This window comes from Siphateles boraxobius, unplaced genomic scaffold, assembly GCF_051911475.1.
Source record: "Siphateles boraxobius isolate OS27281-9 unplaced genomic scaffold, OSU_SipBor_1 65, whole genome shotgun sequence".
NCBI classification, from domain to species: Eukaryota; Metazoa; Chordata; class Actinopteri; order Cypriniformes; family Leuciscidae; genus Siphateles; species Siphateles boraxobius.
In genome coordinates this window covers 6940585-6965321 of record NW_027509192.1, presented here as the reverse complement: position 1 = coordinate 6965321, position 24737 = coordinate 6940585, and the positions used below count along the sequence as shown (strand labels likewise).

At 40.6% G+C, this 24737-nt stretch overlaps 1 protein-coding gene across 5 annotated transcripts in view; it reads right to left on the bottom strand.

Moving 5' to 3' along the window:
• The window catches only part of shank2b (SH3 and multiple ankyrin repeat domains 2b), a 127519-nt gene that overhangs the window by 44212 nt on the left and 58570 nt on the right, over nt 1–24737 (bottom strand). For all 5 annotated transcript variants that reach the window (XM_077210522.1, XM_077210523.1, XM_077210524.1 and 2 more), the window contains 3 exons: nt 8281–8617; nt 1196–1353; nt 573–686 (listed from right to left, as the gene is read on the bottom strand). In XM_077210522.1, coding sequence (XP_077066637.1) covers nt 573–686; nt 1196–1353; nt 8281–8617 — 609 coding nt within the window. The remainder of the gene's footprint in view (nt 1–572; nt 687–1195; nt 1354–8280; nt 8618–24737) is intronic.

Sequence of the window (24737 nt, the reverse complement as noted above, 5' to 3'; positions counted from 1 at the left end):
ATTGTTAAATAAAACTAAAACTATTAAAAACTATTAGTTGGGGTTGGTTTTCACCCGACTGAACGTGTTTGTCAGTGTCTGTTGGGGCAGTGTAAACATGACAATTATTTTTCATAAAATATGTTTACACAACAACAATGTACTAAAAACGGAAAAGTTTTTCCTTTGCATTTTTCGCGTACAGACCACAACGTAGTCAAAACGATCCCCGTTCACACGGATCCACCAAAACGACTAAGGATGCTATATTATTCATGCCAGGCCAGTAGTTGGCGATGTCACACAGACCGAACGCGTAATACACATGCGCATTACGTCACCGTTTTCACGAATTTGTGTTTTTAAATACACAGAGACATTAACAATGTTATCTTTAAAAACTTGCACTTTGAATCCCGTTTTCAAATGTTTGCGCATTTTGAGTTGAAAACAGTGTTGTGTAAACGGCCCTTAAATGATGACAGAAGTGTCAGTTTTGGGTGTAATATTCCTTTAAGTTGCAATGTCAGTGAATGAGAACATGTTGAATGTGTGTGCCGGACCCCGGTGTTTATTTGTGTGTACACACTCACATGGCCTGTCCTCGTTGGGTTTGCTTGGGATCTCTTCCACACATTCTGCTGGGAACCAGCCTACATTCCCTCGGGCACTGCCTTCCCAGAATCCTCCTTCTCCAATACTGAGAACTATAGAAAAAGTCAATAAAAAATATATATAAAACACCGTTCACACTATTTACATACTGCATATATTGTGCAGTCCTAAATATGACACCAGGAAAAATGACTAATACATGCAGCTCTTTTACTATTCAAGATTATTTTGCTCATTCTCCGACTGACATTATAACCACTTCAGTACCGATGTGTAAATACACATGCCAATTTAATATATTAGGCCTATGATGAATTTATCCAGTGACGTCTTTACTTTTATCCACTGAAATCTCTCTAGTTCATCTTTTTCTGTTTGTGAGGCGTTGCTAGCTGCGGCCAGGCATCGCCTGGTGCCGAAGGGCAGAATCTGTGACTTCTTGTTCTCCATATGGCAGGAGAAACTGCACTCCCTGTTACAAACCAGCTTTTCCCTTCATTTTGTGCACACACTCTTAAAAAATTGTGCATATTTACTGTCAATAACATATGGTTTAATTGAGCAAAGTTTAACTGACATGCAATTTTAGAGAGACATTTACCTTTAACCCTGTCGTTCTTGTACAAAGCTATTTCGCCCTCAGCCTGTGGTTGGTAAGTTTTGACCACCACATAATGTCTTCCTGGTACAGCACTGTACAGCTTACGTTTGGACCCTGGGGTGTCCATGCCGGAAAAGCCATCCCTATTGGCACGGGGACTGGGAATACAAGCAACATTATCTGAATATTATTATAAATGATATATATATATATATATATATATATATATATAGATAAATATTAAAATGAACATTTAAAAAAGAAATCTAGCGCTAAAGTTACAGTAATTATGGCAATAATAAGTAATCTAAGATGCTTTACTACAACATACATGAAGAGAGATAATACATTTCTAAGGGCATGACAGTTTAATAGCTGATTTTAAGAGATGAAGACGTGGAGGATGAAGACCCCTAAACAGGGTCTAGCAATGTCTGTGGTAAGCATCGAGGCGCACTAGGATGCTAGTACACAGCTATAAAAAGTATAAGGGCTCCCTCTGCTGGATAGACATCATAAATAGGTTCTCCTAGACATGTCTCCAACAAGCAGAGATTTTTATTCTTGCCCTGGGCCAGGCTGAATCATTAACTTATCCAGTGACGGCTCACAGGAAACATTACCTCTAAACGCAGCTGAGCCCTGTCCTGAGATGACTCTATCCGCTCAGAAGGAGCAGACGGCTCCCATCCAAAAAAAAAAAAACTTGTTCTCCAGAAAAGTGCTGACATTAAAGACTCGACAAAAACAGTCCTGACGATGTTGTTAATGAAGGTGTTAATGAGAGAGCGATGGAACTAAAAATAACATTGTAACTCTCACTGCACAAGAACATCTAGTTTTCGATGATGATGACATGCATAATCTTGGATGCACATATTGTTCTTTTCCATGCTTTCACTTTAACTTATAAATGCAGGCCTGGCTTCACAAGGAGGCCAGAGGATGGCTGATTTCAAGTCAATTTCAAATTGTTTTTATAAATAAAATTATTTTAACATACAGAGGGTAAAAAGACCCTAAAACTGGACACAAGTATAAATATATTTAGTCTATTCACAAACCTGAATTCTGGTATCATGAAACATAGCTATCCATCCTGTATGTATAAAAATCATATGGTGTCATACAAGCAACTTCATGTCCACATATGACATGCCCTACCTATCAACCTCTCAAAGTCCCAGTGGCATCTGGCGGCTTCAGCATATAGGAGCAGATGAAATTGGGACATTGCACCTACATATGCCCTCTATGTGCCTCCTGCTTTTTTAAGCCTCCACTGAGACCCTCTCAATGTCAGTGCCCAAAGTCAACACACCTAAATCAGCCTTCTTACATAAGAAAGCTTGACGAAGATGATACAGATGTGATATGATTTTTTTTGGAACCCAAAAAAGTGTTCACAAGCTAAACAGCTCTAAACAGATACACCTGGTTTATTATTTTAAAATGAAATGATAAATGGAGAGTACCAAAAAGTGGTAGAAACAACCTGCAACACCTGTGAGAAAGAAAAAAACATGAAATATGATGCAAAAAGCACACTGTGCCACATTTTAAGAGCAAACTAAATAGGGTGCATGGCACCACAAAATTTACTCCCAGCTGCAAATCTGTTCAGCCAATCAGATTCAAGTGCTGAAAATCACAAAAATGACCCCAACTATCTTTTAAGCATCAAAAATACCAGCACTATCACTATCCCTCCTTGCCACCAACTGTAGTTACATGAATAAGTGCAAAACACTCAGCAACGGAAATCCTAATTTGCGTCAATTGCTTGCCGATATCTAATAATCAACTTTCAAATGGCCTCACGCACAGAATCTATACCAGCTGGAAGAAAAACAAGCATATTTCAGCAAACCATAAATGACTGGCTTACTCATTTAGAGCACCGCCTATGGAAGCCAACCGGTCTGCCAATGCAACTAGCTGTCAAGCGAGCAGCAAAGCTTTCTTATCCAGCTTCATCCAAAGACAATTACATAAGCTGCGCTTCGCATCTTATTTTTGGAGAAAAAAAGAAAAAAAGAGTTAATGTGGGCTGAGGTATTTATGCAAAACAGGGAGGAAGGAAACAAGGCCAGTAAGTGTTAGAAATCGGTTCAAGCGCTGCACATATATTCACATCCACAGGTCTATTTTTAATCAAGCTTGAAGGAAATAAGGTCTCAACATCACACCTCAGATTTTGACACAGCAATCAAAATATGACCACAGACGCAGAATAGCTGCTATGGCAAACACTTGGCTAGCACATAGCAAATCATGTTTATATTGACAGCTATAGAGTTCAACTTAGTTTAAGCTAAATCGGGCTTCATTTAACTCTGTAGGAGTTCATTAAACACTGGTAATTTTACCGGGGTCTGGCTGTGAGTATTGTTTATTTGATTAGTATGTTCCAGACTATAGGGTTCAAGCTACAGGATGCATATTCAACAATAGTGTTATTCAACTTGTCCGAGACCTTACGCCAAGACTTTATGAGTTGTTCTACTTTTAATGACAAAGAATGAAAAGAAATTATTTGCAAAAAAGGTACTTTAAAATACCAATTTTTAAAACTTCTTGAGTAAAAATTGCTGATGTGAAATCCATTATGCTTAGCTAAAATATGTTTTTTTGGACAAAAAACAAAACAATTTATGTAATACACAGTAGCTAATCCATAATAGCCTGTTTAATAATTACATCTTCTTAATGTAATTAACAATTTTAATAATTAATACAATTGACAATCATTGCCCCGCTGGTAGAATACATAATACATTAATATTAATATATAACATCTATCTAGCTATTCATCCATTCATAAAATTAATTATATAATACTTTTAATGTGAAAATATTAAATGAATATATATATATATATATATACATACATACAAATAATCAAACTACAAGCAACAGCACAAATAAATACAATGGAGCAAAGATACAAATAACATAAACAGTGCTTTTCAGGTATCTAACAGTAGTTTCAAAAGTAATTACATTTAAAATAAAATTGCATATAATTGCATAAAATAATTGCATAAAATAAAATTGCATATAATCTTCACTGTATAAATTAAATAAAGATTAATCTTTATTAAAGTTACAAAAGCTATTCAATCAAGAGCAGAGAGAATGATTTTTGTTTGATTAACAATAAAAACACAGACAGCAGAAATATTAGGCTGCTGTCCCTTTAAGACAAAATGCACGGATCCAGTAGACTGATACTGACCACATGTGTTGTTTTTCTCAACTGTTTACATACAAGTAAGACATAACCTACTATGTTTGCTAGGATACTTGCCAAGACGGGCATGTTGACATTTTGTGTGAATTTGACCGTTCAAGTGCAAGACTTGACTTGAGAACTCAATATTTGTGTGCTTTCTGTGACGCGGCTTTCAGTGTCGGAGCGTCTTCTTACAGCGTGCCCGAGTTCTCTTTCGTGTCTTCTTGCGTTTGAATGTTCAAATTGGTAAGGCTTAAATGAGTTTAGTTTAACTTTTCAGGTCTCACCTGCACTTGCGTGCTATCAACACCCGGGTGATGACGGTGTATATGACTGGTCATATTACAGCATTCGGCACTCGCACTGAACAAAGTTTTTTGTTTTTTGATCATCGCTGTTGTAACTGGGAAGCCAGAATGCAGATCCATCAACAGAAACATACATCAGCCGAACTCTGTCTGTCTGTTTTACGCATTGTTGCTTTCAACAAACTATATTATAGATGCATCCTCAGAATTAAGATGAAACTGCAGTGCAAGTGCGTGCCAAACCAAGGGTGGACAACGGTACAGTTTGATTTACCAAGAACCGTTACACCCCTAATATATAGACATATATATAGACATATATATATATATATATATATATATATATATATATATATATATATATATATATACATATGTGTGTGTGTGTGTGTGTGTATACATACACACATACATAATCATTGAAATATTTAAATTTACTATATACACACACACATATATATATATATAACTCTGAACAAGCAGCATGTTGTATCTACAACATGACCTTTACTGGCACGAGACGGAGCGTATTTCCCTTGTTTATAGCGGTTGACAAATGGCAATATGACGCTACAACTGACTACATCTGCTTCGGTTCCATTCTGAGCCTCTGAAGAGCAGCCACATTATCTAATACACCATGGAGTAGAAGCCACATAGAAGACACATAGACACAGACTGAAAGTGACACGCTCACACATGTACACACACCATACGGACATAGCCATAGCAACTGCTGCTGTAACTAAGGGATGGCGTTCCATTTGAGCAGCACATGCAGGCACGAGAGCCAATGATATTTCCACGGGTTTGACACTGGCACTGGAATCCAAGTCCCTGGGTTTGGATCCGAAAGACCAGCTGTTTAGTCTTTGTTTTCGGTTGTTGTGCATTTTTTATTCGTAAATGCCATCGTAAAACACGTCTAGCACAACAAACGGATCTATATAGGCTGGAGCGTGAGAAACGAGAGGAGAACAGGGTCAAATACCAGAGGAGTTAATTCTTCCTTTTTAAAATGACATCTAATTAGAGTTTTTTGCAGTGGAAGTGAGTAATTGGCCTGGCCCACTTACTGTACAGAGCCTGCTCTCGCGCTAGAACCCCTGTTGAGTGACAAGATTCGCACACCCACCGACACACATGCATGCGAGCAGACGCACACAAGCGCACACACACATATACACATGCATGCTGAACTTTCACTACACGACGAGCACCCACGCAAGCATTCACTCACAGGGAATATATATATATATATATATATATGCATGGCCACACACACACATGCTCTCTATCTTTCCGAGCAGATTCTCGCCTATCTCTGTGGCCTTATTGTTTGCCAAGTCTCCATATTGCATTTTTGTATTATGCGCTGCTGTACCCAAAGTCACAAAGCTAAAAAAAACAACAACCTGGGCGCCTGTCCAATCCCATCCTGGATCAGGTGCATTGTCAGGTGCAGGACACATTGGAAAAGCAACCAAACCTTGGCTGATCGGGATATTTTACAGACAGATCTTCAAATATTTGTCATATTTGTATTATTTTCTTTTCAAGGCCATAAGCAAATCTCACTGGTTTCACCGTTGCACACAGATGTGCCAGATAAAGTCTAGTCTTTTGTCACAAGCTTACTGTAAACGTACAGTAATAGTTTACTATATGCTGCAATTGGCATAATTTATTGAACACCGTTTAGTTCCAAACCTGTGTGACTTTTTCTTTTGTGAAACAAACTAGGAGAAATTTTGAAGAATGTCTCAGTTGCTCTTTTTCTTACAATTACATTAAATAGGAACTGAAGCTTCCAAGGTTCAAAGAGGACTCTTTATGTTACTTTGAAACCGCAGCATAAAATAGTCCATACCAACTGTTCTGAAGCCACACAATAGCTTTGCGTGAACTATCCCTTTATTTTTATAAAAACTCACTGGTGCAAGTAAATTAATTTCAAATATTTTTCAATATGTATTATTTCTTAGAATTACCCTTTTCAAACTTTTAAAATAACATAAAGATAAGAAGAAATATCCTTTTATCTTAAATTCAATGCACTTTAAAAATTAATAGTTTATTCATTATTCAATAAGTTGCCACGGGAAGGACTGTTTGTTAAAAAACCCCACACAAAACCCTTTAAATATTCACTCAATATTATGTTTCTTGTTGTATAAACTAAGCTACATCCCCAGAATATGATTTGTTGCAGACTGTATCTAACACCTGTATTAAAACATTTAAAGCAATAATTCACCCCAAAATTAAAATTGTTCATCATTTAATCACCATCATCTAATTCCAAACCTGTAAGAATTTCTTTTTCATTCATAACACAAAAGATGGTATTTTGGAAAATGTCTCTTTTTTTTGGTTCATACAATTAAAGTCAGTGGGGTCCAATGTTTTTTTTTACATTTTTTTAATCATTCTTCAGAATATCTTATGTGTTTCACACAAGAAAGAAAGTCATACAAGTTTGGAACAAGTTAAGCACGTTTTCGCTACTCGAGTTTCCATCTCTGATAGACACAAAGATACACATCTAATAGAGTGGTGCAGGAATGACGTCAGAACCCAGAAGTCTAATTCGCCGTTGGTTCCTTTGAGATTTTCCTACAGGGTTTTATAATGGGTTTTTTTTTTTATGTGTAAAATAAAGCCTGTGGTAAATATAATTTGATGACACTTTGACGTTTTGTTCTACAACGTAAGCTGCGCACACTCACATCCCAAGCTGTCTTATCTAGTTACTTATTAAAAACGTTTCAAATTTCAAAAATGAACATAACTGCTTCAAAATGTGTGTTTTCGCTATGAGTGTGTAATTTATGTTGTAGAACAAAACGTCAAAGTATCGCAAAGTTATGTTTACCACAGGCTTTATTTTACACATAAATCGAAAAAACCCATTATAAAAACCCATAGGAAAATCTCAAAGGAGCCAGCGCCGAATTAGTCTTCCAGGTTCTGATGTCATACCTGCACCACTCTATTGTGCATCTCATGCAAGGACTTAACCATGTCTTAAACATTGGGGGACCAAAGTTTTTTTTGGGAGGGGGGATTGGTCTTTTTATTGAAATGAATTAAATAATTAAAGGATTGCATTTTTTTGTGCGACAAAAAAGTCTGGATTGCGAGGTGTAAACTACAGAATTGCGAGATATAAACTCACAATTGTGAGGAAATTAAATATTTTTTTATTTACCAAATACCGATCTAATATCCTAAAGACTCCAAAAAAGTACATTTTACGAAAAATCCAGACAGAGGGCATCTCTGCAGTCCAGTCCACTTCCCATACACCAATTCCCAACACTTGACCTATTTGCATTCACTTTTAAAAACAACACAGATTTGCCATAAATAGGGCCTCTGGTGGCAATAGTTAAAAACAACCTTGTCCTCACTGAAAGGGACACACTCTAAGCCTGGACATGAGGGACCCACACAAAAGTGGACACACAGTCAGACATGGGCATATTGACAGTTGTCCTAAAAAAGAACCCTTATTGCTTCCTTTTGGGATGGCCACTGACCTGCTGTGGCGCTGCGGGGTCTGTCTCCGGGTGTCTCCCTCCCCCAGTCGGCCCAGGGAAGGGGAACGGCTTCGGGCAGAGCGTCCCCCCCGAGCCATGGTCTTCACCGTGCCATTGGGGCTGTTCTGCATCTGCTGGGGGTGGCGGGGCAAGAGGCTGCGCAGGGGGGAGGCGACAGGAGAGGGCGAGCGAGAGCGTTCCAGCGGTAGCTTGTTGACGTTAAGGTTGTTGTCGCTGTTGGAGCGGAGCAGCACGCGTGGGGCGGCAAGTGTGCTCCTACCCTGGTGATGCGGCGGCCTGCTCCGACCCGTGCCTGCCGGTGCCTCCCGGAAAGGCACTGGGAGAGAGATGGAAAGAAAGAGAGTGATTAAATGAAAAGAATGGAATAGACTGTTTATTTAAAGTGTGAAGTGGACTTTCAAGTACTCTGCCGACATCAAAGTAGTTCAGCTTTTTTAGGTGTCCTTCATTCCATTGTAAGTGGCAAGAATTAGAGCACTGTAACGAGTGTTCAAGTACAAGCTGCTAGATTGTGCTTTGCTTTCTTACTCATATAAAGAACTTAGTCACCTTAATAGACCGAAAGATGTTTGCTCATCAAGTTCACAATCACCCAGTTTGATGCTCATTTATTGAATAATGAATAAACTTGCTGGTGTTCAAATTATTTTTTTATCACGTCATTATTGCACAACTAAATACATGGTCAAATTCTAGTTAAAGTAATATTCCTGGTTAATTGTGCTCAATAAATTGTTAACACTTTACCATAAGGTTCAAAACGCTCACTTTTAATTATTGCAACAGCTAACTTGAACTAACAATAAACAAATACTTTCCCGGTATTTATTAATAAGTGTTCATTTCTTAATATACGAATATATTTGAAAATTTAAAGTGGCATAAAATAACATTATTCGCTGTATTATGAAAGAATGTTTTTTTTCTATAAATATATTGATACATTAACATTATCCAAGGTTAATAAATCCTGTAAACAAAAATGTAAACTGTAAACAAAATACATATTTACAAACTGGAAGCATTAGGGACAATAATACTGATATATTCAGTAATGTTTCAATATAAAATGGTTATTAGTTTGTTGATATGTAAAAATAGTCTTTTTGAGGTAGGCTTACTTTTCTAGGTCAATGGATTTTATCATTTACTAATGTATTCCTCTGGGTGAAGATTGCACCACGTAAACAGATATATAAAATGTTGGTATCAGAAATGCTTCTAATATGCTGATTTGATGATGAACAACTATTTATTATTATTATCAGTGTTAAAAAAAACAGTTGTGCTGCTTGATACTTTTCTGGAAAGTGTGAATTTTTTTGATTTATGAATAGAAATGTCAAAAGAACATAATTTGCTGAAAGTACAAATCTTTTGTAATATTATTTTTTATCTTTACTGTCAATACTATAAATGTAATACATGCTTGTTGAATAAAAGTATTATTTCTTTAATAAAATGTAATGAAATAACAGGATAATATGCAGAGACAACTATAACTAAGCTTTTTGTAGGTCCCCTCAAAACTCTAAACACTCAGTTTGGTGTTGCTATTGGTGCAAAAACTACACACTTCAGCTATAACTTTTACTTCATCACCTCATTGACCTTGTAAAGGCTTTACTGTTTGGGTCTCTCTTTTTTTTTTCAAACTAAGAGATGAGTCAAATACATTAAAGTTACAGCTTAATATTCCTTTAATAGAGTAACAACGTGTTTTTGGTTTCTTCAACAACAAGAATATGCTGGTCACAATGTCTCCAGAGACATACAGTACACCCACAGTAACCAACTTCTGTGGTTCCAAGGTGTTATACACAAATTTGAAGGCCAGATGAAGCCTTATCTCCACAAAACCCCCTTTTCAGGTCTAGGATATTCCTCTGAGTTCTCTGTTTGCACTGTATGCATGATGAATGCCTATATTTATTCATCCGCTGACATGTTAAAGGTGGTCCAGGAAGACGTTTATCCAAAGAAGCTTGTTTCTCGGAAACACTAGGCCACTGAAAGACACAGTTCACGCATGAACTAGATATCACTGGCTGGGTGAGACAAACACTATAAATATATTCTGAAAAAGAACCCAGGAGAAGCATAGAGGAGAATTACGCCGCTAAACACACAGTCCTCCCTGTTCCTTAATGTGCTGATGTAATGGCAACTTGGAGCATTAGATCACCTTCGCTGTCTTGGGAGGGTTTTCATTGGATGATGTTCATGACAAATGGTCTCAGAGGTACATATGCTCCCGTTCATTATTTAAAAGGCTACTATAGAGAGATCATTACAGCACTAATGTTTAAACCCAACCCCCACAAGCAGGGAAGAAATCCACCCAGCCCCCCCGCTGATGTGGCAGGTGATGCCACAGGAAACCTGCCAATAAAAAGAAACCAGCATTGATAAACTAGATGGTTTATATGGACAGCCCCACAGAGCACAACAAACAGGGTTTTTTTGGCACCAACTGAAGCCGGTGACATCACAAGCACATTGGCTGCCGGAACACGCTGGTTTTGGAATGTTGATGAAACAGTCATTTCCTTCAAACAAGTGAAATCAAAGTGGCAACATTCCAATTGCAGCATTCTTATTATAAAATGTACCAATTCCACTCAACAAAACTGTAGGAAAGGTATAACAAACATGTTGAGGAACTCTTCAGGAAGGAAAATCCATGGAATTTCACAGCATGAAGTTGATTGAATTCCTTGAAGACAGAAATGACTCTCTCACAGTGATGTTCTTTCCACCTCAGAATAATTCACTCTTGGCCTTACGAGATTCAACTTTGGTTTCCTTTTTGTAACCTGTCATTATATATAATAGAGCTCAAACACACTTTTTCCTCACCTAAGAAAAGTCCAAACACCTTTTAAGCATGAATCCCATGGAACAGAAGTCACCAAAGGTCAGGAGACCCCTGCTCTAAAACCCTCCGACCAAAAGATCACCTCTTACCTTCTTTCTTGAAGGCATTCAGTAAAGACTTCATATCTCCTCTGAGTTTATTGCTCAATAACTCCCTTGAAATGTCCGTGAGGAACTTGAAGGAAACAGAAGGTCAGGTTCTCCTGGACCTGGGTTCCTCGATCACTGAAGCACAACGGATAGGGTTACGGAGAAGGCAAGCACTGTGGTGACGGTGCCCGCTCCACATCATGCCGTCTGTGACTGCGAGAGGAATCGGCAGAGCGCACAAGCCTCGCACTTTTCATCACTCGGTACTCTCTCTCTCTCTCTCTCGCTGACACACATACGTGCACACTAACTCTCTTGCTCAGGCTCCGTTTCTTTCCTTTTCGTCCCGCCCCCCTTCCTCTCTCTCCACATCACTCTTTCCCCTCACCAAATCATTGACTGTACTATCAGTTGAAGCCTCCCCCATCTGGATTCCTCTAAGTTGACAAGGCAAAAGACTGATTGGAGTATGTTGTTGAATCAGCTGATTGACAGGACCATGCTGAGATAATTTGATTCAAAACACCACTATTATGAGACAGAGTACTGAGATAAACACAATTGCCCAAAATCCTTCAAGTTCAGGCCATCAGTGGTTCGCGATACCATCAGAAGTGTTTTTAAAAATCGCTGGCGACCGCCCACCGAACGGCGCAATCAAGATGTTTGAATTAACTTGAGATGATGTTATTGATTAGGGATTTTAACCCTTGTTGGCTAACCAAAACAGCTGTATGGGAATTAAGCCCCCGAGTGTTGCTAAGCAACCAAGGGATGGATGTCTAAATTAGTCAGTGCAAGTTGTCGGGTTGTGAATTCTCCCGTTACCCATGTATGTGGGCTGTCCTTCCTTTCACACTAGAAATTCACAATTGCCTCTCTCACTCTGTCTCTGTCTACCCACCCCCCCCCACCCCCACCCCCCCTTTTTCTGGAATGAGATGAAAAAAGATATTTGAGGAAACAAGGAGGAAGGAATTCTTGCATATTAATATCTGTGTCAGGGTATAATGTAATCAGCATATAGATGGATATAGAGTTGATACATACAGTGAGATCCCAAAGTCTGAAACCAATAGTGAAAATCCTTAAATTTTGCATGACATGTAAAATTAACATGAACTTCAAAATTTGCAGTATCAAGCTGACATGAACTTCACAAGTTGTGCAAAACTGAATGATCCATGAAAACAAGAACATCTGACTGTTTGAACAAAGGAGTTGACATGGTGAATGTCCCAAATTTGTTTAGATTAGTTAACTAAAACTTTTAAATGTTTTCATTAATTCAAATAAATCTGAATTATTTAAAATATTAATATATTAGATGAAAAAAGTTGAAGTACTAAAATTAATAACAAAAAATAATTAAAAAAACAAAAACATGACTAAAACTTAAACTCCAAACTGAACATATTAAAAAAATCATTCTAAATATTAAAGCTGCAGTCCGTAGTTTTTCTTCTTTGTCGCCCTCTCTGTTTGAAATCTGCAATTGCAGTTATTAGTGAATTATCAACTTAACATGAGCAGAAAAAAAGTCGTCTCTGCGTCTGTTTTGAACCCCCACAAAAAACGGTTCATGCCACCTTTCAAAAGCCCTTCCGGAATGTATCCTTGTTTTCGCATGGGACCGGTTGCAGTCTCTTTTTTTCTGCAACCACTCCGAAGTCCACAGTCTTTTGCATTTTACAACGGGTGAATCTCCAGTTGTCACTGGTGATTGTCGTTTGAACCTTTCTGGATCCGCCATCAAATTGATACGTTTAATTATATCAAGTGCTGTGAGAAAAGGCTATAAATCTCTACGTCCAACATCCTCACACGCAATATGTGTCATAATACAGATGTGACGTAATGACGCAAAGACATGCTCGAATTTCCCGCAGAAATCCACCAGTACCACTGAAATTCAAACCATTATTACAAGCTTACCGTTTTGAATCGAGCTAAGGCAAGCAGATAGTTTTGAACACTGGCTGGTTAGGAACTTGCTCAAAAATGTATTTTGGATCATTTTTAACCCAAAAAAGTTACGGACTGCAGCTTTAATAAATATTAAATATTATATAAATAACAATGTTTGACAGATATTTGCTACCGATATTCAAACCTTTATACATAATCGGTAATCGATTCTTTAATATATTGGATCTACTGATAATCACTGCCATTTGGTACTTTTCCAAAGAATATCACTCAAAAATGTCATTTCATACTGTGTGTTCAAGAGGAACTATGAGTGTTCATAGGAAAACTAACTAACTTATTGTTTACATAATTTGATTAATTTTTATTATTATTGCATTATTCCATGAAATAACAAAAAAGTATAATAAAATTTAAAATAATTAAAATGAATTAAATATTTAAAACTAAATTTGATTACTGGCCTAAAAATAGTGCACAATTATCTTTTAGGTCTGGTTTCACAGATAAGGCTTGATTAAGCCAGGATTAGGCCTTAGTTTAATTACAACATTTAATAGCTTTTATTAACGTGCCTTAGAAAAAAAAACATTACTGGCGACATCTTGAGACAAAACAATGGCACAGACATATTTCTAGATATCCTAGTTGCTTTCAGTTAAAAAAGCTCAAACACACGTTTCAGACTAGGACTAGGCTTAACCCTTGTCTGTGAAACCAGAGGATTTAAATTTAATTTGTTTAAAAAAAAATCCAAATCTTAATAAAAACCAAAAGAAATAAAACAAATCCCAAATTTTCAACATGGTGTCGAACTTTTGGACCCCACTGTATATCTCCCAATGTTAGCTGACTTGTATATAGCAGTGATGGACAGAGTGGAACAGTAAATCCAACACCATTTGTGCTTCATTAGAAATCTAAATCCCATCTCTGTGCTCTAATGAGCTAGCAAAATGACAAAACTGACAGCTTCTTATATCTAACTCAACTCATACACAAGTACTACAAAATTGTTGGAAACTGGTTCCCAGGGGGAGCTGTAAATGTGCTTTAAGGGACCAGTTGTGATATGGCCATGATTCAAAATAAAACAAGCTCCACTTTAAATAACCCAACGCAAACCCTGTGAGTTAACTCTCTGCGGACGACCTCCTCTTTCTTCTTCTCGTTCTTCTTCTCTTCCTTCACGCCATTAACAAACCCAGTGCCGATCGCTCTTGCTTCGGTTGCTTTGATTAATCTTTCCTGATAAAGAAAACATCCTTTCATATGTGTCAGCAATTTCTAAATCCTCTGCACATCCAGAGCGGAGCAAAAGATGAATAGACATTTTCACCCAATTAAGGACTCTATACGTAACAAAGAATTCCGTCGAGCCTCCGAGGGGCTGGTCAAGGCAGCTGGTATCCACAGTCTCATTAAATCAATAGTCATTAAATTGCACTTGAAAGTGTACCTCAAACTAAAGAGCTCAACCTATTCGATCGAAGCTGGCGTGGGTTTGAACTTGGGTGGTGAACTGAAATCCATCACTCTGTCATGCTTTGAATTTGGTCTTGTTTATAAGCCATGATTAAAACTCAAGATGGTGTATTATATTTCCCAGCGGCCCCAATATCTAATATAGACTGGCGGAATGCAATATGAGCCTGTGTGTGTGTACATTTGCATGTGTGCATATGCATATCTTCCCATAATTCACACAATATTTGAGTGCGCTTTGAAATCTGCGCCATTTCAAATACTTTATCAAGTAAGTCGATAATAAGCCAGGATCCAAGACCTTCTTGGCTTCTCAACCGCGACAAGTGCACACAAGGCAAACTCACATCCCTTAACCCAATTATTGTGCAGATTCGGGAACCATGGCAACCATCGAGTGGCATTAAATGGGATGTACATTTACATACATAACTACAGTGCTCATTTTAAACATATAGGCTCGGTGGCTGGCACACATAAACAAACAAAACCCAATGGATTTTGGAAATGCAAAGCCTTCCCAAATGGTTTGAATTTGTGAAGATCAAAGCTCCAGTACTGTGCCCTCTGCTGTGGTCTAACATGTGACACGTAATTACCGGATCCCCTGCCACTATGCGCATGAAGATAACAAGCCATTCCTGTTTCCTCTCTGAGTGACGCATTAGACACAACGGCAAACTGTGCAACTATTGAAGATTGTTCAATCAAAACCTTATAAAAACAATATCAGTGCACAGCTGGCCAGACAGTTCATTCCGTCAAAGGTTCCTTTCGCCTCATATTGATACATCCAGAAGCCTGCTGATTCCCATATTCCGCTGATGGAATCTCTGTGTTTATGTCAGAGCTGTTACCCAAAGGTATAAGGAAAACCTGACAGCTGTAGCAAAGAGGATGCATAATGCTACATCTAGACTTCAGGTCAGTGCTATTCTCTGAATAGCTACACTATTAAAATAAAGGTTCCAAATGGAGGTTTTTACAGCAATTCCATAAGATCCATTAAGTGAACAGTTCTCAAAAGAACCATTATATCTTAGGCCCTGTTTACACCTGGTGTTAAGATGTGTTTTGGTTGATCGGATCAAAAGTGGATGACGCTAAATACAGCTTTAAAACATTTTGAGCTTGTCCACTTACGACCACTTCCAGAGGTAGTCGAAAACGTATTTGACCGGATTGCTTTCGTTGTATAAACGCTCATGTGGTCGAATGCGTTCAAACAGCCGCAAAAGACCGCCTACTCTCGGCCTACTGACATAACGCGCAAACATTGTGGGAAGCGTGCTAGCCAGACAGGATTTAAACTCTGTTGGCTGGAGACCCAAGTTTGGTTAAAGACGAAAAATGCACCAAGTACAATGTTCTCTCGTCATTCCTGAATTCTAACAAGTACTCACCGCGTTCGGTGTGGTCTTGCGGCTATCAGAGCAAAAATGAAAGCTGCTGCTCTCCGTATGTTTTTCCGTGGTCTCCCAGCGTGTTCAAATGTAAATTGTGCAAGTTTATTTTGTCCATTAGATCGAAAGAGCTGAAAAAACTCATGCATTTACCCACCCATAGAACCTCCCCTCGAAGAAATCAGGACAGAAGTGTTTGAAAGTGGACAAAAGAGACAGATTAAAACACCAGGTGTAAACTGGTATGTGTCTGCCTCGTCTACTTGTGATCCAATTATCTAAAACGCCAACGCATCTTAATAACAGATGTAAACAGGGCCTTAGTGTACAGAACATCTGAAGAACATTTTCCACTATAAAGAAAATTTTGTGCAATGGAAAGGTTCTGTGAATGTTAAAGGTTCTTTGTGGAACCATTGACACAAATAAAGAACCTTTCTTTTTTTTTAGAGTGTAGTCCCAGAATCATTATCCCACATTTCCATTTTACATCAATATAGACAGAAAATTAACTGACAAAGCAATCAAAGTCACTCAATGTCATTCAGTAAGCAGGTTAACAATTTTATGGCACGTCGGTGAGATGAAGATTAGCATTGCAGGTCTGAAAAACCAGGACAAATGTGACAAAAAACTTGAACGTGACAATTCCAATCAGAAAAAAAAACGTACTTGATAATGGCCTATATTCAGAACAGGAAATGGTAGGAATTCTGCTGGTGTGCAAGTGCGTGTATGTGGATGAGTCTCCTCTTCCTGTAAGGTCTGTAGCTTATGTAGGTCAGCCCCACTGAGCAACGCTCTCTCTAGATGCATGCTTGGGTTTGGTGCATGAAGCCATCTATAGGGTGCAACGACAACCAGCAATGCCTGTGCATACAACATTCAGGGCCAAAGTATCATACTAATATCATCACTAATATCATAATTTAAAAAAGCATAATGCACATGGAACACGTGTTATATGTGAAAGTCGGTGAAAATGTACATGCAAAATGCCTGTTATGAATAATTAACATGTAAATGAGTTATTTTGTTTTATCTCCACTCTACATTATACACGGACATATCCGTGGTGTGTGAAGTCCTTCAAAGTCGGATTTACCCAGAGCAGACTTCATTTTATCTAAATCCTTTAGTTTAATGATGTCTAATGATTAATTAAATCTGTTGTGCCTTCCCTGCCTTTAATGGGGCAGATGATTATGCGGTCCGTTAATTGAAACGAGCACATTCAATCACTGGATTCCTCAGAGTGTGGCTGAGAGTGTCAGAAAAATATACAGATGCATTTTACTTTTGGTAAATTAACACTGACATCTTCTACACGTGTTAGAGCTGTGGGAGCAGAGAGTGCCGTGTGAGGTAGAAAATAAAATAATTTATCATCTGTTTATGTCCAAAATATTCTGCCGAATATGCATAATCATGACTTTTTCTTGACTATATAAAGCTATAGGAAGTTATATACACAGTTGCAATTATATATTTATAGCTGCTGTATTAAAACTACATTTGCTCATATGCTAAATAACTTTGAATGACCCTAAAAACAATAAAGAGAGCATGCATGTTCACTAAAGGTTCAGACGCACAAGTAAGTTAAAGTAAACCACTTCAGGAGCCCTAGAGACGCAAATTGCTGAGGCCCAGCATTATAACACTGCATAATTACAGGAGCCGCTGGAGATGACGTCTGCTGTCTCAGTAGCAACAATAGAGGAAGCCCATTTTAGCTTATGTTAGCCTTTAGCACATAGTACAACTTTTGCACCTGCAGCATCAGCTGCCTGCCTGACAACTGGTTCATATCTTACACCTTAATAAATATGATACTCTGTTGTGCAGTTTGCTGAGGAATAGCATTTTAAATTAATTCCATTATTTGGTCATGCTCATTTTCAATGAAGACTTTATAGGTGTTCCTGTGGCCTAACAGCGACGTGTAATTTAGCCATCCAAATTTAAAGCTAAACTGCTGCATGACACAACACAATCACAGCCACTCAAAACATCTACAGAACAAGGCAGCACTGTATTAATATTAATCAAACATAATTCCTCAGCAATTAATCCAATATGAACCACACATGATTGACTTGAATCAAACTTTGTTTTGAAGATAATTTTTATCATTTTATTATAACCTTTATTTTACCAGAAAAAGAAGCACATTGAGATTAAGAATCTCTTTTACAAGAGCGTCCTGGCCGTGTGAGTTTAACAGATAACATCCATCAATGCATACACTTATACACACACAAGCAAATCAAATCCAATCAAATTTCAATACATAACTAGTTAAAACATCTATAGCCCGATGTTTCTTTCTCCAAATCGATAAAAACTACTTTGAAAATGTCCAATGAAACCAGCTCCCTAAGTTTCAACGTACTTTGCCAATTATTCCAGGCAGAGGGAGCAGCTAAATTTAAATTCCTTTTTCCCTAATTCAGTACCTACCACTGGAACAGACAGGAAGAATAATTCCTGGGACCGTAGGCTATAGCTACAAACATACTTTTTATAGATGTAGGTATAAAGATATGAAGGAAGTAGACCCAGGATAGATTTATAAATAAAAACATGCCAGTGTTTTTGTCTTCGGATGGAAAAAGCAGACCATCCAACCCGAGCATACAACACACAATGATGAGAGAGGGTTTTAAGATTTGTTATGAACCTCAGTGAACCATGTAAACACTGTGAAGATTCATGTATATACTGAACAAAATTATAAAGGCAACACTTTTGTTTTTGCCCCCATTTTTCACGAGCTGAACTCAAAGATCTTCGACTTTTTCTATGTACACAAAAGGCCTATTTATCTCAAATATTGTTCACAAATCTGTCTAAATCTGTGTTAGTGAGCACTTCTCCTTTGCCGAGATAATCCATTCACCTCACAGGTGTGGCATATTAAGATGCTGATTAGACAACATGATTATTGGACAGGTGTGCCTTAGGCTGGCCACAATTAAAGGCCACTCTAAAATGTGCAGTTTTATCACACAGCACAATGCCACAGATTTTGAGGGAGCGTGCAATTGGCATGCTGACTGCAGAAATGTCCACCAGAGCTGTTGCCCGTGAATTGAATGTTCATTTCTCAACCATAAGCCGTCTTCAAAGGCGTTTCAGAGAATTTGGCAGTAAATCCAACCGGCCTCACAACCGCAGACCACGTGTAACCACAACCAACCAATTGTATGTTTAGATAATCCAATACTGACAGTCGTTGTATCAGTAAGGTATGATCAACAGTATCAAATGCTTTTGAATAATCGATGAATAAGGCTGCACAGTGTTTCTTGTTATCAACAGATTCAATAAAATCATTTAGTACTTTTAAGGTTGCCGTAGTTGTGCTATGTTGTTTTCTAAAACTAAATTGAAAATCAGACAGGGTACTATTATCAGACAGAAAGTCCTTTAATTCATTGTTGACAAATGTTTCAAGTACTTTGGCCAAGACTGACAGCTTGGAAATGGGACGGTATTTATTTGGGTGTGTGGGAACTCCACCTTTAAACAGGGGAAGAACAAAAGCTGATTCCATAAGTGGAATTTCATTTAAGACAAGAGAAAGGTTAAAAATATGAGTCAGAGGTGGGGCAATAAAATCAGCAGCTAGCTTTAAAAAGTAAGATTCCAATTTATCAGAACCTGCCGATTTTTAAACATCTAAAGATTTAAGGGCTTTTCACACCTCAGAGATTGCAGTTGGTGAAAAGTTGAATGATTGACTAGACACAAAGCTCTCTGACTGAATAGACACAAAGCTCTCTGACTGAACAATCGAAGGGTTCACATGAGCACCATTAATTGAATCAAACAAAAAAACAGAAGCTATGAAGTTTTTTGAAGCTATGAACAATTAAAAAAATGTATTTTATCAATGATTGAATGAAAGCCCTTATTAATACATGATGGAAGTTCTATACCTTTATTATTTTCAGTTAATGATTAAACACTTTTCCAAAATTTTTATGAATTGTTTAGATTGTGAGATGTGTGTATAAGGAAATGCTCAGCTTTAGCCTTTCTGAGTGCAAGCGTGCATGCATTGCGCAATCGCTTGAAATCAAGCAATTTCAGTTGACCAAAAGTCTATATTTGTTCTACAAACTACTATTAGCATTTGGCCTGCACTGATAGAATTTGAAAGGGTTAGTTCACCAAAAAATTAATATTCTGTTATTAATTACTGATCCTCATGTCGTTCCAAACCCGTAAGACATTTGTTCATCTTCAGAACACAAATGAAGATCTTTTTAATGAAATCGGAGAGCTTTCTGTCCCTTTATTGACAACCTACGTAACTGCATTTCCAAGCCCTAGAAAGATATTAAAGATATCATTAAAGTAATCCATTCGATGTGAATTGTCCATGTGAATCCAATGACCATTTTTGGGTAAACTAACCCTTTAAGCAATCAAAGGGCCTGTTTACACCCGGTCAGTTTGTGCGTTTTCTCTGATCCGATAGCCATCCGATCGTAAAAAGACCAGGTGTAAATGCCCTCCGAAATGCTTTCAAAACTGGATTTAAATTCGATCATTCAACTTCAAGAGGTGGTTTGAGATGCATTCCAGACAAAACTGGACAAGTGTAAATGGATCTGGTTGTTGAAACCACATATGACAATTTTACTCCTCCCAAAAAAATTAAAAAATAAAGTGTGAGAGCATGTTATAACATGTTATAGCAAGATATGACAGTGCTACTGCAACATGCATAGCCGCAGATGAGTAGCTGAGTATCTCTTCATCAAGCCAATACGCAAACTGACACAAATGAAACAAGTAAGTCGCAGACACGCAACACACAATCATCTATATTAAAAATAGCAACACTAAATTATAATCTTGCCAGTGCTGATGGCGCTCTCTCTTATTGCGGTATGATAAATAAAATGCAGCTCATATCTGTTGCTTTCACTGACGTCAATTCCGTTAAATCTTGGAATTGAAGATCGATTTTATATTCGTTTTGCAGAGAAACATTTATGTGGCCAAGGGTAAATGGAAACGTTTTAACAAAATCAGATAGCTATCCGATCAGTAAAAACACATGTGACCAGGTGGAACAGGCCCAAAATGTCCAACAGTGTATCACAATTCAGTATTCAAAAATTCCGCCTGGAATTTAGTGTGCACACATTATCATTATATTTTGTTGCTTATTGCCAATGGGACTGGTTAGTCTGAAATCAGATACATGTACATACAGTACATGGATACAAATTTCGTTTAATATTTGTCCCTTTTACATTGCATGTGTATCTAGGTAAGAAAAGTTCCCTTTCGTTGTCACTCCGAGTTACGTTGGATGACGACGAATGGGGTTTCGCTTAGAAAGCCTATCAACTTCGAGTATTACAAAACGAGCCAATGGCAAAGAAATGCCATGGGTCTGCGGAATTTGCATGGCGTAACTCCGCCACACCTCGTGGGTATAAAAGGAGGAAGCCAGCAACATGCAGATATGTTTTCGCTTCGGAGCCAAGTGTATTCTTCTTTCCACAAGCCATCTCTGAATTGTCAGCTTCACAAACGAGTACCTCGAGTGTTGGTGTGACGGCGATCTACGGCGAGAGCGTGCTTCCTGCTGATCTGTTGCAGTGGTCTGCCAGTCGGTGCGTTCTCCCCGGGTGCTTCAACACTTGAGTTTTCTCTCACTAAAAGAGCTTAAACGTGGCACGTCTTTTTAAAGATGTCTCGCCCGTGTACTTCTGGTTGCGGCAAATTGGTATCGGACTCTGATGGGCACGAGCGTTGCATAGTATGTTTGGGCATTTATCATGCTAGAGCAGCGCTCGTGGATGACTCATGTTCTCTCTGTGGGAACATGACTATCGCGTCATTACGGTCGAGACTCCGTGAACTCGCAAGAGTGAGAGTCCCCTCATCCACCCCCCGTCCTGCGGCTGGTGGCCTGGGTGACCTGAGGATTACGGTCTGGAACAAGGCGCCGACTATGTGTCCGCGACCCCAGCCCCCCTCTTCAATGACGGTGCCCGCTAGTGAACTGCTGATTCCCGCGGGTCTACCCTATGGTGGCCCGCGTGTTTCAGTTGAAGCTACAGAGGAAGATGCCATGTCTGTTGCAGCATCACTAGGTGGGTTTGAGTCTTCTGGAAGTGAAGGCTCGTCACCACTGCCACCTTCCGGTGTGCATACGGCTGTGCTCGAGTCTAATCCGGAGATGACGGCCATTCTTTCCCGGGCAGCCACGAGCATCGAACTTGAGTGGAGGCCTCCACCCTGTCCGGAGCGCTCGCGGCTGGACGATTGGTGTTTGGGTAAGGCCGCTGACCCTCGTCCTCGGCAAACCCCAATACCTTTCTTCCCGGATGTGCATGATGAGATCTCGAAGTCCTGGAAGACCCCCCTGTCTTCTCGGGACCGCTTGCTGGTCTCATCCGCCTTTCCTCCCCTCAATGAGGCAGCTGCCCGTGGGTACACTGGGCTTCCCCCGGTTGAACGCTCTGTTGCAATGCAACTATGTCCTCAGAGTGCTTCTTCTCGGGGCGAGCCTAAGCACCCATCCAAAGCCTGTAGATTTTCATTGACCCTGGTGGCGAAGTCTTACAGAGCGGCGGGACAGGCAGCTGCTTCACTGCATGCTATGGCCACTCTGCAGTCTACCAGGCCCAGATGCTCAGAGACATGCAAGAGGGTAGGACAAACCCAGGGCTCTTTGATGAGCTGCGCGCCACGACCGACCTTGCTCTCCGGGCGACGAAGGTTACCGTGCGCTCCCTGGGTTTGGTGATGTCCACAGCTGTGGTCCAGGAGACACATCTGTGGCTGAACCTGGCTGACATGCGGGACGCCGAGCGGACCCATCTGCTTAACGCCCCCTTGTCCCAGGCCGGCCTCTTCGGCGGTGCAGTTGAAGATTTTGCCCAACAGTTTTAAACTGCCCAGAAACAGACCGAGGCCATCAGACACATTCTGCCCCGCCAGCCCGCTGCTGCCTCCACCCAGCCGGCCGGGCAGACGCCTCAACCTGTTTCCTGCCGAGGGCGCCCTCCTGCGGCTCCCGCCCGGACCACGCAGCAGCCTCCACCCAGGGCCGGTCACGGAGGAAGCCGTAAGAAGCCGCTAAACGCCGGGCCAGGCGGCGCTCCTGAGACGGGCTGCTCAGGGATGATGGTTGTTTCTCAGGAGGTGGTAGCAGGACCAGTCCTTCCCCCGGTGGAGGGCCGGGGGAGAATCTTTTGTTCTCCACTCCCCGCAGCACCCTAATGTGGTTAAAAACAGAAACAATCCCCTCTTCCCTGAGCTCACAGAGTTCTCGGGCGACACAGAGCGCCGCCCACAAGCCGTGCTCTCCTCGCCCCCCTCTGTCCCAGAGGCGGTTGACACGGCGTCCCAACCACGGACCGTTTCGCCCCTGTCCCCCTCTGTCGCCAGACCCCTGGGAGAGCAGGCCCCCGCGGGACGACCAGCCTGGTCCTCCCTTGGCCCCCTCTGCCAGGGCGCGGTTGCTAACTGTGCCCCCACACCGGGCCGCTATGCAGTCCACGTCTGGGCCAGTTACTCCGCTTCACTGCCCCTCCGGGGGGACGCCTGTGGTTCCCATGATCCCGCTGGTTCAGTTCCTGGGAGCCTGGCTAAAGCTTCCCCGTCTGTCCCGCTGCATCGCGTGGACCGTCAGGCTCGGCTATGCGATTCAGTTTGCACGGTCTCCTCCCCGCTTCAGGGGAGTCCGCTCCACATTGGTCGGTGGCAATGCCCCCATCATGAGAGCAGAGATTGCCACCCTGCTGGCGAAGGGTGCAATGGAGACTGTCCCTCCAGCAGAGATGAGGTCCGGCTTCTACAGCCCCTATTTCATTGTCCCCAAGAAAACCGGTGGGTTACGGCCAATCCTGGACTTGCGCGTGCTGAACCGCTCCCTTCACAGGATGCCGTTCAAGATGCTCACTGCCAAACGCGTTTTCAAATGCATACGGCCCCAGGATTGGTTTGCAGCGATCGACCTGAAGGACGCCTACTTTCATGTCTCCATTCGTCCTCGACACAGACCGTTCCTTCGGTTTGCTTTCGAGGGGCAGGCATACCAGTACGCGGTTCTCCCTTTCGGGCTAGCCCTGTCTCCTCGCATCTTCACGAAGGTCGTCGAGGCTGCCCTTGTTCCCCTTCGGGAACACGGGGTTCGCATCCTGAGTTATATCGACGACTGACTGATCCTAGCTCACTCTCGAGATCAGGTTTGCGAACACAGGGACCTAGTGCTTCGGCACCTAGCTCGTCTGGGCCTTCGGGTCAACTGGGAGAAGAGCAAACTTTGCCCCGTGCAAAGGATCTCTTTTCTCGGTATGGACATCGACTCGGCATGTTGTTGTCTCAACAGATGCCTCCACCACGGGCTGGGGCGCCATGTGCAATGGACATGCTGCTGCGGGCTCCTGGACAGGACCCCAGCGGCTATGGCATGTCAATTGCCTCGAGTTGTTGGCAGTACGCCTTGCCCTGCACAGCGTCCGGGCCGTGCTCAGGGGTCAACACGTAATAGTCCGTTCAGACAATACCGCTACTGTAGCGTACATCAACCATCAAGGTGGTCTACGCTCCCGCCGTATGTCACAACTCGCTCGCCACCTCCTCCTATGGAGTCAGAAGCATCTGAGGTCGCTTCGA